The sequence below is a fragment of the Motacilla alba genome, chromosome 2 (assembly GCF_015832195.1).
Source record: "Motacilla alba alba isolate MOTALB_02 chromosome 2, Motacilla_alba_V1.0_pri, whole genome shotgun sequence".
Taxonomy (NCBI): domain Eukaryota; kingdom Metazoa; phylum Chordata; class Aves; order Passeriformes; family Motacillidae; genus Motacilla; species Motacilla alba.
This window is the reverse complement of record NC_052017.1, coordinates 139,941,965-139,955,763: the sequence shown is the minus strand read 5'-3', so window position 1 is coordinate 139,955,763 and position 13,799 is coordinate 139,941,965. Positions and strand designations below refer to the sequence as shown.

General features: G+C 43.4%; 1 protein-coding gene across 3 annotated transcripts in view; it reads right to left on the bottom strand.

Annotated features, from left to right (window-relative positions):
• Window positions 1-13,799, bottom strand: part of NTAQ1 (N-terminal glutamine amidase 1) — a 26,333-nt gene extending 12,534 nt beyond the window's left edge. The window contains exons 1-7 of one of the 3 annotated variants that reach the window (XM_038163753.1): window positions 13,506-13,545; window positions 13,223-13,322; window positions 12,528-12,578; window positions 10,970-11,027; window positions 10,380-10,528; window positions 9,925-10,049; window positions 1,489-1,789 (exon numbers count right to left, since the gene is read on the bottom strand). In XM_038163753.1, the coding sequence (XP_038019681.1) occupies window positions 1,656-1,789; window positions 9,925-10,049; window positions 10,380-10,528; window positions 10,970-11,027; window positions 12,528-12,550 (489 nt within the window). In that variant the 5' untranslated portion in view covers window positions 12,551-12,578; window positions 13,223-13,322; window positions 13,506-13,545 and the 3' untranslated portion in view covers window positions 1,489-1,655. Of the gene's footprint in view, window positions 1-1,488; window positions 1,790-9,924; window positions 10,050-10,379; window positions 10,529-10,969; window positions 11,028-12,527; window positions 12,579-13,222; window positions 13,323-13,505 lie in introns of those variants that run through there. The other 2 variants (XM_038163734.1, XM_038163744.1) reach the window with 2 other exon arrangements.

Below are 13,799 nucleotides of genomic sequence, written 5' to 3'. Positions count from 1 at the left end.
ACGCTGATTCAGAGTGACAGAAACTGCAGATCAGCTGTCCCACTCCAGAGGGGAGTGTCCCAACAACTGGCCTCCTAACTAGTCCATGTAGAAACTCAAGGAAAATGCGTAGTAGCAGCCTATCTGCACAGGCAACCAACTGTGCTGCATCTGGCAATAGAAAGTTTAAGTTCCTATATTCAGCAGCCCTTATGATACAGATAGAAATGTCTGGATGAAGAGAATCAATCCCACAGTTGTTCAACTGGCTCCCTGCTGTTAATATGCTGAGTAAATTCTCTAGATCTGATGAGAGATACAGTAATATACTATGTATATAACAATAAACCTAGGTAACACATGCAAGATTCTTACAAGTTTTGATATTTATCTTTACTTACAAATAAAATGATCCCTTAATACTTAAAATCTTTACTGTGCTTTTCTTCACAGGAATGAAGTGTATCACATATGTTTACTGAAGTCTCAATCCCAGTAGATTTCCAAGGCCTGACTGGCTAAAGCCCTGAGCAGCCTGGTCTGATCTGATTTGAACAGGAGATTGGACCAGCAACTGCCTGATCCTTCTAACCCGTGGTCTTCTACCAGTCTGTGAGTCTATGATGTGCTAGGGTATAAAGCAGAACAGGTCCAAAGCTGAGAATTAAAGATCTCATTTTAGCCTGTTTCTGCAATTCCATGTTTAGGGCACTCTTCTAAGTGTGAGACTGCTCCAAACCCCCAGTCAGCATGATGGCTTTCCTGGGATGCCCTGCACGGATGCAGCTTGGTATCACCTCTGAGGATATTCAGCAGCAGACAACCCTGAACGGGGAGGCTTTCTCACTCCCTTCCCCCCAGCCATATGGCCCTGCTGATTTCCTTACACCAGCAGGAGCAGCTGTCTGACCTCAAGGCAGGCCACCTCAAGGAACCAAGAAGCAGAAAAAAACCCTCAACTTAGTTCTTTCTGTCAGAATTACCCTGAATTACCACAAGGCCAAACAAACACCAAGTGCAAGAAGATGGGAGCAGGTGAGAATGCACAGCCAGCATGAGAAGCAAAAATAGCAACTGCATCTTCCAGGAACTGCCAGCACTAGAACATTTCACTGAAATGGCAAGATTTAATTCTCCCCTGGTACAGCACAGAAACCTGGATACTTACCTGATTTTACATAGTGCATGGGAGTTGACAACTGAGCTACTAAATCAATTTTCCTTTACACTTCTCCTAAATAAGGACTAATCAGTAATCCCAGGGAGGAAACTGAGATGCACTGTCTGTTTACATATAATTGGCAGCAACCACAACGTGAAGAAAACCATATCTCACTTTTAATATGTGACAACGTGTAGCAATTTAGGCTGCAATATTCAGTATTTTATGCACATGTTTTTCCAAAAGCTTTTTTTTGCAGCTCTTTTCAGTTTCGGCACAGTAGCTGCAAAAGCAATATGCTTATGGTGGCATGTCTGCCTTTGATTTGACATTAAAAACCAAGTGCATTCTTACATAATTAAAATAAATGTTTTTATTCAGTTCATCATATTTCTGTCTGGATGTTCTATTTTTCCAAATTCCTATTGCATGTACAGAAATGTAAACCATAAATACAATGTAAGAGCAGCAAAACAACACATCTCCACTCAGAACCAGAGGAACTTTGTTCACTTTACTGTCCTTCCAAGGAATAGCTGTAATCAGTCTGACTGCCAAATCGATGCACAAAGTCTGAAAGGGAGAACACTGAGCCCCATCCCACTTCAGGATTCATACTGATGAAATCATCCAAGTTCATCTTGGAATCTAAAAAGGGACCAGAAAAGGGAAATATTTAAGTTCCTGATGCAGGTTCTGTAGCACAGCTATGCATCTTTCAAGAAAACTTTCCAAACCCCTCTGCAACAGTTCCATTCACTCCAGCAAGATTCTGCAAATTGTATGGTGGTTCACCAACATCTATTTCCAGTCTCTGAAGCACTGCTTTTGCCCCCATTCCCCTCTCTGCCCAAGGCAATAATCACATTACAGGATCAGTAAGCAGTAAGTCTAGAAACTAGCATGTGTGGGTAAGATTCTTCCCTACAATAGCAGCCTAGAAGGGTTGAGTAGTGCCAGAGAACTGGAGTGCAAATAACAACCAACACAGGGAAGAGCAATGCAGTCTTCCTGCATTCACACAAATGGGTTGACTCAAAAGCAGGGGAGATATTATTCACCCTTTTAAGTTCTGATCCAAAGTCAACGGAGTCAACTTTTGCACTGACCACACAGGAATGGGCTCACAGCAGCAGACAGAACTGCAAGTTGCTCATTGTCTCTCTCAGAAGTGATTAGCCCCTTGGCAAACCTGCAATTTGTTACTCTCCACATTACAGTATTTGTTTTCCCTCCAGCCTGAACTTTTTCCTTGCTGAACATGGGCCCACTGCAGGGCCAGAATATGCAGAGGGGAGGAGATGTGTGACTTAACACAGTCTCCAGCCTAGAGGGAAGCTCAAGTGAAGAGGAGCACAAACTAGGCTGGGGGCAAATACTTATTTTTTGTGAATCTTGAATGACAGAATTAAGTCAGGGGGAAAAGTTTAACTGGCATGGTTTCAAGAGAAAAGTAACCATGACTGCTCTTTGCCAGGATTTAATCTGCTCTGTTCCCTGCAGGAGGGGTAGAAAACATTCTGTCCCATTCATGGATCCCAGAGAGCTCACTGGAAAAGGGCTGGTGTGCAGGTTTGGGTTTAGGTGCCTTATACATCCTTTTTCTGGAGCTGGCCTGGTACAAGGTTTGCTGACTCAGAACCATGCTGATCAGAGGTTCAGTTCTGATGAGCTTGTTGTTTTAACTTCTTACCAATGACGTGCACAAATTATCTTTCTAAATGACCATTAAAAGAAAACTGGCTGAGAATGAGTTTAAGGAACAGAGTGGTAAAGCCACTGTTACAGTTTTACTTTACAGATTTACTGTTAACAGCTGTCGCTGTATTAACTATTTACTTTACAGGCATGATTCATGTGTGCATTTAAGAACCAAACAAGAGGAGGCTCTAATGAATAGATTATAAAATCCAAAGGATGGAATTTGCTTCAGCTGCAAAATGCTTGTGTACGCTACCATTACGGACAGTGTAAGCAAGGAAAGGAAGATGATATTCAGGAACCCCAGAGCCAGGAGTACCAGGCGTAATCCAGCCCCTGAAGGCCTCTGTTTGCACCAGGTCTACACTACAGCACAGCTTTGTGATTGCCTAATCCCAACTCTCACTCTTTCTGAGGTCTGGCCCCTAAATCCTTCCTTGTTAACCTGTTTGAACTCTGTATGCAGAAAATCCTTATGTCCTTAAGTTCAAGCATGGTCCTACTGCTGAAATGAGTCTGGCAGAACAGGGATCATTTCTGCCTCTGTGGGAATTTAAAACAGCACAAGCTCAGCAATTCACTGTCATAGCTCAAGAACAAATTAGTAGTGGGTAACAGCTCTTGCTTGCTGGTGGACTGTTAAATCTGTTTTCCTGTTTCAAACTGCTCTTTTCCTCCCAGACGCTTTTTCAAAATTAATGTGATTCTTCATATATGTCAATATTAAATAAATAAATAATTCTCTGCTTTATGTGCATTGAGCATACTAAAATAATTCATAAAACTGTTCTGTGAATGGGAAAGCAGTCCAAAGGAGATTGTTCCAGTAGTTACAAACACACCTGCTGTTTGCAACTTGGAAGTTGCTGCCACAATGCCTGCAGGAAATGAAATATTCTCTAACTTCGGAAGGATTGTGGCAGATTGTTTCACCAAAGCAAACAAGTCCATTCCGAAGAGCGACGGCCTGAGAGCCTGTCGGTAGATGGCACTGGAGCATCACGGGAGGTATCCGTAGGGAAAAACTTAGTGAGATCCCTCCCGTTTTATTCGTGTAGTAACAGCCCCTCTATGCTGCTCTTTCCTCGCGGGCTCTATCTGAAGGCTGTGCATGATGTGTTAGACCTTACAGCGTTAGCAAACAGCTCGGCAAAAATGCATGAGAATACCACAAAGTCTTCTTCCCGAAGCAGACAGGAGTGACAAACATCAGAATTTACAAATGATACACCTGGATGCTACAGCTGGCAAACCAAGATGATCTCTCCACAAAAGCACAGAGCATATATCCTACAACATTTTTACAAGACCAGTAGCAGCAGAATTATTTTCTTTTAAGATTTACACTACCCTTGCAGTCCCCCTCAGGTGCGGTGACTGTTATACTAGCTTGTATTTGCAATGCCTAGAGCTCATCTTCCTCTTTGACCAAACTTTGTTACACACACCCCCCACAAATGAGACCTATCTGGCCCATTCTGGGATTCCTGCATAACTTCATTTTTGTTTAAATCAAGTCTGCCACTTTTACCCCAAGCAGAGATGAAATAAAAGGCCACTCACTATCTCAGGCATTGCTAGCCATGATACCTGTGGCTTCTGCCAACAGTAGTTAGAAAGCAGCATTTAAGCCAAGCCTCAGCTTGGCTCACAGACCTTGGACTGTAACAACAGCTGCCCAAGGGCTGCTGGAAGCAAGGAAGGCTGGAACAAAGCCTCCAAGATCAGTTCTGCTGATGCCTAAAACCTTGGAGGCAACTAAAAGAAAGTTGGACTCCTCACAGACTTGTGTAGGTGTTTACAGCTCTCTTCAGATCCTCCTCCCTTGTCTGAGCAGGGAGATAAGTCAGAAGGACTCTTCCCACTCTCAGCTGGGGGCTGCTGTCTCCACCCCTATGATATAACTGACTGTGCAAACCATCCTGGTTGATCTCAGTTTAAAACACAGCTCACCACTTTACATTTTACAGAAAGTGGTGTAATTTCAACAAGCCACTCTGGCAATTTAAATACTTCTTAGTCATGTCTTTATTGTATCTATCTGACTTGATTCATTGCTTCCACAAAAGCTTATGAAGTAAGGACCTAATTTTACAGACTGGAGTTTTATTCTCAAATGAGAGCAGCAGAAGGTTCCCATGAAAGGCATAGGGGCTACTTGTATCCCTATCAGTGCCTTTTTATTTTCACTAGGGTCCTGCTGCCACTTCAGAGAGGAGATCCAGAAAGCAACTGCAGACATCTGCTGGGTCTCTGTCTAAGAGACTTCCTGTTACATGTATGTTTGATACACAGTGTCTCCAGAACTTCTCAGCTGTCCTATTCATGCTCTTCAAAATAAAAAAAAAAACCAAACAAGTAAAACCCCGTCATTATTGACTACCAGGGATTTTATTAATGATAAAAAGAACGAAAAGCTTTTACAAATCAATCCAGCAAGTGTGCTACTGAACACCTTGGGAGAACTGAAATTCAAACCAGTGCTTTTCAGTGTTAGAGCTGCTGCTAACACTTGCACATAAGCCACACGACCATCTGTTTGGAGTAATTTTGAAATGCGCTGTGCAAGCTGTATTTTACACAGGCTTGCAGTAAGGAGGGCTGATCTCATCCTAAGTCATAAACTAAACAGAATCAGACCTCATTAATTTGTGGAAAGAAGATTTAAAAGAAAACCCAAGGTTGGGCTCACCAGCTCACCAGAATAATGAATCTGTTCACCAAATCTCATTTTTTATTATTTGAACAAAATACCCTGTTTTCTTTCAACAGGTGGTCACTGGCAAACAGGTGGGCCCAGGGGAATGCTCTGCAGCTCAGGTATGTTTATTCCAGCAGAGAAACTTTGAGGACAGGGCAGGGTGAGAAAGCACTGTGCAGCCAGTTAGGCTGGCCAGCCTCTCCTGGCATCCATGGCAGCAGAGCAGAACAGAGGCCAGAGCAATGCCAGTAAAAGACACAGAGGCCAAACTCTGGGAAATAGCTAGAGCAGAGCCAGATGCAAGAGGCTAATGTTTAGCATGTGAGTTCTGAGGAGTCTGAGAGGGTTGCTGGTTTTTTTATTGTTGTTTTATTGGTTGGACTGGAGTTGTTTGTCTTTTAGAAAAATGCTTTCAAAAATCACCTTGTGCCAGCTCCAGTTTTTTTAGGCATAGACTGGAATTTATGACTCCATGTAAGCTTATTTTTGATGATTTAGTTTGCAACCCCACGAGCAGGACAAATACAGTTTAAGACTTACTCCCTTTGAGTTACTAGTAGGAGAAAAATGCTTAATTTGTTAATGATCAAGATTGCTCAATTCAATTCTAAAAGGTTTTGGTAGCAGGGGAGGATTGTAGGGTTGGCTCCTCTAGAAGCTTCCCCCATGTCCAACAGAGCCAGTGCCAGCCAGCTCCAGGAGGGACCCAACTCTGGCAAATGCTGAACGCATCACTGATTGTTGTAGTACCTGTTCCTTTAAGAAATTTCTAAAAAGCTATGGCACAGAAGTAATTGTGGCCAGAGAGGAGTGAGAATATGTGGGAGAAACAACTCTGCAGACACCAAGGTCAATGAAGAATAAGGGGCAGGAGGTGCTCCGGGCACCAGAGCAGGTATTCCCCTGCAGCCCGTGGGGAAGATCATGGTGAGGCAGCTGTGCCCCTGCAGCCCATGGAGGAGCCTCAGGCTGGAGCAGGTGGATGCCTGAAAGGAGGCTGTGACCCCTATGGGAAGTCCATGCTGGAACAGGCTGCTGGCAGGGACCTGCAGACCTATGGAGAGAGGAACTGGAGCAGGTTTGGTGGCAGGACTTGTGACCCTGTGGGGGATCCATGCGGGAGCAGCCTGTTCCTGATGGACTGCATCCTGTGGAAAGGGAGCCACCTTGAGCAGCTCATGAAGATCTGCAGCCCATGGGATGGACTCACATTGGAGAAGTTCATGAAGAACTGCATGAGAGGAACCCCACACTGGAGCAAGGGAAGGACTCCACTCCCTGAGCAGCAGCAGAAACAACCTGTGATGACTGCAACCCCCACTCCCCACTGAGAAGGCGGGGAGAGGAGGTAGAGAACCAGGAATAAAGATGGTAAAGAGGGAGGAGTGGAGCAAAGGTGTTTTTAGGATTTGTTTTGCTCCTAATTATCCTGCTCTGATTTTGATTGGTAATAAATTCAACTAATTTCCCTAAGTCAAGTCTGTTTTGCCCATGACAGTAATCAGGGAGTGATCTCTCCCCATCCTCATCTCAACTCACAAGTTTTCATTGCATTTTCTCTCCTCTGTACAGCTGCAGGTGAGAGTGACTGAGCAACTTTGGTGGGCACCTGGCATCCAGGCAGGGTCAAACTGCCACAAACATCAAAGAATGCATATAAGAAACAGAAAGAATATAAAACCTTGCATCTTCTCAAAAGCTTAGGAATTTGGCTACTCTAAATGAAAGGGGAAAAAAACCCCAAAAACCAAAACAAACTTACTCTGACAGAAATGTGCCTCACAAATAAATTGATATTAAACCAATATGGGGCCAGTTCTGTCAGCCATTATATTGCAGTCACCTCTAATATGAAATATAGAAGTAATTTAATCTTACGCAAACACAAATCAACATGGAAAGCAGAATGTTCTATCTAAGTGAAACGGCAGGGAGAAAACAGTTATCTGCAATGGAATTTGGCATGGACATGAGCATTAATACCCCAGGCTCTTTTATGATAACAAAAAGTCTGCCACCCAGTGTTACATCAAGTTAAAAATAAGGCAGCTTTATGCCTGATAAACTGTGCTGAGACATTACAGTTGGACCCAGACTCCTTGCAGACTCACAGCACCGTGCACATTGAAGCACGCATCATTACAAAGCATCTCAAGTGAATACAAAGGGAAGACAAAGAGTGAAGCTGGAGGAACTGGTACTAAAGGAACCGAAACTTGAACTGGATGTCCCAGATCGGAGACAATCTAGTCCAGTTCTGACTCAGACCTTGAAGCTCCCTAGTGAATGACTTTTCACCTTCACTGGGTGCAGGGTAACAAGTTTCTTTCGGCCAGCTGAGCAGGACACCAGAGCACATCAGCACAGTGCTGCAATACTGTGTCCACTTGGAGCTCCTCAGCACAAAAAAAAAAAAAAATCCCCAAAATATGGACATACTGGAGTAGGCCCAGAAGAGGAAAATCAAGTTGTTTGGTGCAGGACAACATTTATTCAAGGAGAGGCTCAGAGAACTGGGTCTCTTCAGTCTTAAAAAGAGAAGGTGAAGGGGAGACATTACTACTGCCTACATCTCCTACATCTACCTGATCAGAGGTAGGGCAATGGAGCCAGAGTCTTCTTGGAGGAGCCTGGCAATAGGACTAGACATAAAAAATGCAAGTTGGAACATCAGATTCAGATTAAATACTAGGATTTTTTTATTGTTTGTTTACCATGACAGTGGTCAAACATTGGAACACTGTCCAGAAAGTGCTGGAATCACCATCTCTGGAGGTGTTCAAGACCAGACTGGACAAGAGCCCTGAGGAATACCTGTTTTGGGCAGATGCTGCACTGGATGACCTATGGACATTTCATTCAGCATGGCAAGGTATAGAGCAAAGAATGAAAGCATAGGAGGAAGTAAGAGATACATATCCTTCACTATCTACCAGCATCACTGATCATCTGGAGACTGGCTGAGGCCTGTGGCTGCTGCTCACCAGTGAGGTAAAGCTCAGCCAGACACAACAGGCAAGGGGAGAGTTACAGGGTTTGCAGCTATGGAATCATGTACTCCAGCTAGAGACACATGTACACATCAGCAACTGAGTCATTATGTAACTTACTACCCACAAGCAACGGTTTTTACTCTTTTGATTTGAATAGAATTGCTTGCTTTCCTGGTCTGACCTCATCTATATTCCTCACACTTTCATTAGCTCTCAGCTGTCAAAACAACAAGGTTTCCACAGACAAAAAAGTTCTCAGCACCTATGAGGCTCCAGCTAACAGAACCATTCACTGTAGGCCAGGAATCCTACACTCCCTACAATACCTTTGCATAAAACTCTGCTGAAAATAAAAACCAAGAGTTAGAATTCAAGGTGCTTCATAACCTGGATTGTCTAGAAAACACCTAAAGCCTCATAACAAAGACTACATCTGTGTTCCTGCTCACTCTCATAATTCACTTCTACTCTCATGTGAAATGCCAAGCTTCCTTAGAAGCCAAAGCAAAGACTGAGAATTAATTTCCCAGCAACCTAAAACCACTTGGACCTAAAGACAGAACCATGTTTCATTGATCCTCCCTTCTCTAACATAAACACATAGCAGTACTGCATTATTAAAATCAACAAAACCAAACATGCAGAGCAGTAACATGAAAACCCTTTCAAACTCTTTCAAAGCAAAACGTCACCATGCTTTCCTTGGAAGAAAATGAGAGAACAAACAAACACACACATGGCAAATGTTACTCAGCTTGCAAAACAGATGATTAGAATAAGCTGAAATGCTGTGTGATAAGAATGCTTTGAGCAGCTCAACAGAATAGATGGCTAGTGTACCTCTCTCTGCCTGGCCCAGCGCTATCACTTACACAAGGCTTAAAGCTAAGGGAAAAACTTGCCAACTTGCCAATGACTTAAAACATCCTGGGGTCCATTCACCTGGTTCAAAAACCTCAGACATTTCATGCAGGCAAACCTCCCACACTGAGCAGAGTCTGAAAACTTCCTCCTGCCAACACTACTTTGCCAGAATGGGATCTGTGTGCTAGAGTGTGGTATAATTACTGTGTAAAAAATTTTGTGATCCCTAAGGAAGTTATTTGGCCTGTCTGCTTCAGTTCCCTGCTGTAACAAGAGAGCAGTATTACTTACCTCTGACTCTCTGCTCAGTTTATGAATACCAGTGACTAATGTTTGATACCAGTAAGTGCCACAAGACACGTTAGACTACGTATCCAAAAAAGAGTGCCAAGTGCTTCACAGCCTGTTTTTTTTTTCCCATATGAAGTAATAAGCTGGCTGAACAAATGTTATAGAAGTTAATTTCCCATGAGCATCCTGGACTACTTCAGCACTGTAAGCAGGAAGGAGTTCTGGGAGCTCACCTGCAGTTTCAATGCAAGGGTATGGAGGAGGAGGCTTCTGCCATTTCCCATTTGCATCCTTCATATGAGATCTGTCTGAAGCAAATGTCTTCAAGTACAAATCTGCTCGAATCATTCTGATTTTTCTAAAAACAAAATGCAAAATTGTATTAAAAGATGGATGTATGCAATACTACAATAATCATTCAGAATAAGAGCAGTTTTCTCTCATCAAGGAGCGCTAATGTTATTAAATACACAAGCCAGCAACGTTGGGCCAAGTTGTTAACATGAAGCTACAGTAGGAAAGAAACGGGCTTTTGGTGACTAAGGCAAAGAGCTTTAGACAAGTAACACAATGCATTTATTTTACTGGAGTATAGCAAAGAAACCTCTGTCACTATGCACACACAAAGAGAACTTCAACTTTGATTTCATGAAATAACATCCATAGTCTTTATATTTCATGTCATCACCTGTGAAACTCTGGACGAAGGCTGTCATCCAACCTAAAGGCCTCCACGCTGTACACATCAAAAGGACAGGGAAACGGCAACACTGTGTCAAGATCATAAATGAAGTTCTGCTCCCCGCTGGAGAGATGAAGTAGAATAACATGGTAGTCCTGGGAAGAAGGGGAATTGCCATTAGCTCAACAGCAGTTAATAAGAAACTGGCAAAGAGAGTGGAAAAAAAAAGATCTTCCTAAAAGCATAAGTTCAGATCAAGTTTTTAAAGTCTGCTTGCTGTCCTTGAATATTAAGCCTGTAACATTTCTGGCAACAGGAGAGAGATTTCCTAATGTCTATCTTGTCCTTTTGCTCTTCCAGAAACCTTGCTATTCTCCCCATTTCTTTGCAGCCTCCTCCTTTAAGCCAAAACAGCAAACTGAAGTGTACACTACTCCTAAGAAAACAGAAAATTTCTCTCATGTTCCACACCAAACCACAGAAGTTGTTTGGTTAAGCATTTTTAATTAGACTCAGTCATAAATAAACTCACAAGATAAAATCATAGGTTAACATTAAATTTACCTAGTGATCTCTTCTAATAAGAGATTTTGTACCTGTTGCAGTAACACGGTCTGTGAATTTGAGTGTCGAGTGTTCAGCTGCCAGAAGCACCTGAAAAACCAGCACATCACTGAAAAACCAGCAAACAGCTCAGATCAGGAGGACCACAGGAGTGAAACAATTTCCTGTAGCAGCTCTTGAAGCTGGAAAAAATATCTACATCACACTTTTTCAAGGCAACTATTTTATCAAGACTTTTGGGTTATGCAGTGCAGTTTTACTCCTTACCTTGTAAGAAACACAGGAGGAGATTTGAGGACGCTGCAGTTACATATCAGGTATGTGCACTGCTGCTTTTCAAAATTAAATTGAAGGCAGCCCTTAACAACTTACTTAAATTTACATTAAATCCTCTCACAAAAAGGGCTTAGCACTGTCTTTTCACACTTTCAATATTAAAACCACAAAGAAATTTGAATGAAAAAGATCTGGGCAATCTACTTCACCAGACCAATATACATACCCAACTGTATTTAACAGTATTTAGAAAAATCTATTAGGGAGTATAAGAAAAATTAGTTTACTAGCTTTATACAACCTATGGTCCATTTGAAATGTCAAAGTTAAAAAACTTTTAAATCCATGAATTTTTACAATAAATCTACATTCTGCCATGGCCTTTCCTGACTCTGCAGTTCCTTTTTAGATCTCTGTAGCACTTGGATCTCTTTTTAAATCAAGCTTTTTTTGGTGGTTTTTTTTTTTTGGCAGTGTAAATCTATCAGTATTTTGGAAGAAAGTGAATGATTCAGAACTCAGAAAACTTCACAAGTTTGCAGATTACTCTGCAGAATTTCAGAAACAGAAACTGCCACAAGAAATAGATTCTCCTGTGCCAGATAACTGAAAGGACTCTATAATGATACCAAGGAATTCTGCATCAGCAATTACTGAACTACACTAACTGATCAAATGACACTTCAAAGCCACTGTTCATGGGTCAGTTTAACTGCTGACACCTGAATACACATATAACTTACACTTTTCTATCATCTGGCAGGCCTACATAAATATGTTCATCACCTACTTCTTCCAAGTACAGCCATCTACCTACAATACTACAGAGCTGGCAGCCTCAATACCCAGATAATAACTTTCTCAAATCTATTATGCATTCTTACTATAATTAAGACTTGTCACCTATAGGTTTTACTGACTGTCCTGCCATTAATTTATGAGGGATGGTGCAAAGGAGCACCAGATTTAGGCTATTTATAAATGTGTTATAAAAGAATTATAAATATTAATGCAAAACTGTGCAATGTGTGAAGTTGGTAGGGACTTTAAAAGGTCATCTGGTCCAACCTGTTGCTCAATGAGACTCTCCTAAAGCCAACTGCCCAGCACTGTGTCTGGATAGCTTCTAAAAATCTCCAAGGATGGAGACTGCACAACCTCTCAACAACCTGCTCCAGTGCTCCATCACCCTCAGAGTAGAAAGTGTTCCTTTATGTTCAGATGGAACAGCCTGTTACATGTCCATGTGTGATCCTGCAGCTATCAACTACAGAGGCACACACTCAAAATTACTGCAAGTAATGAATGCCTTACCCAGACAACAGGCTCATCTCCATGTCCAGATTTCTGCTTCCAGAGTGGAATCTGAAAGTTATAAATGAACCTGAAGTGAATAAAATCTTTCAGATTAATACACATTAATTTCAGGTAAATTGGTTAGTTCTTTGCTAACCTATCAGTTTCCTCAGCTTACACCTGTGCTGCAGTAAGAAAATCTTTTCTAGTTTCTCTCTCAGAAGCACGAAATTAGAGATACTATTCTGGGCCACATTAAAAACAAGTGTGATGGAATCACCATCCCTGGAAACATCCAAAAGACTGGTTTAGTGGTGAACATAGTGGTGTCAGGTTAACAGTTGGACTTGATGGTCTTAGAGGTCTTCTCCAACCTTATAGTTATTAATGGTTCTATGATGTTATAAAGGTAACTATTCTCCTAAATTGACAGATTACAGACAGAATCACTCCCACAGCTCACAGGGACACCATGCCTCATTCCACTGTCCTGAAAGCAGTGCATAATTAAAAGACCTCACGTGGTGTGGTTGGCACACCTCTGAGCCACAGCGAGCTACAAGACGGGTTTGGACTGTATCTCACCTACAGGCTGGGCTAAAGGCTCACTCCCCAACACTGGAAACAGCTGGGGCCATTCTCACCTACACCGGGCTGCGGTCTGAAGGCCCGAGCCTTTCCACAGCTGTCTCTGATCCATCCCATTAACTCACCATCCTCTTATCATTGGATATGAAAACCGCATAAAATTCTTCTAAAGGGTACCGATCCCGACTCCTGATGTAGTCACAAAGCTTCCAAACATTTTCTTCGCTGCAAAACACAAAATCGGTTATTCATTTTGTTTTCCTCCAACTTCATTCTCCGTGACGAGAAACTGCGAGCCCAGCAGTGCGAGCAGCCCGCGGCCGCGCCGTTCCCGCGGCGGCTCCGGCCGTCCCGGCGCCGTGCGGCGGTGCGAGGGGGCACCGGCTCGCCCGTCCCCGGATCCCTTACCAGTAGCAGCTGGTGTAGGTGCAGGCAGGGCGGGGCGGCACCGCCGCCTCATAACCAGCCTCGGGCCGCGCCATGGCCGGGCTGAGGGCGGCGCAGGGTCTGGCGGGAGCAGCCGCTATGCCGTCTCCGAGGAAACTGTGGCCATCCCGGCGCGGGCACCTCGCGGGTACGGCCGGAGCGGCGGCGGCCGGTGCAGGGAGCCCTGCGGCGGGGCCGAGGCCGAGGCGGGGCCCCCGGGCCAGCCCCGCCCCCGCCGCCGGCGCAGCGCTCCGAGTTTTCGGCGCCAAACGTCGG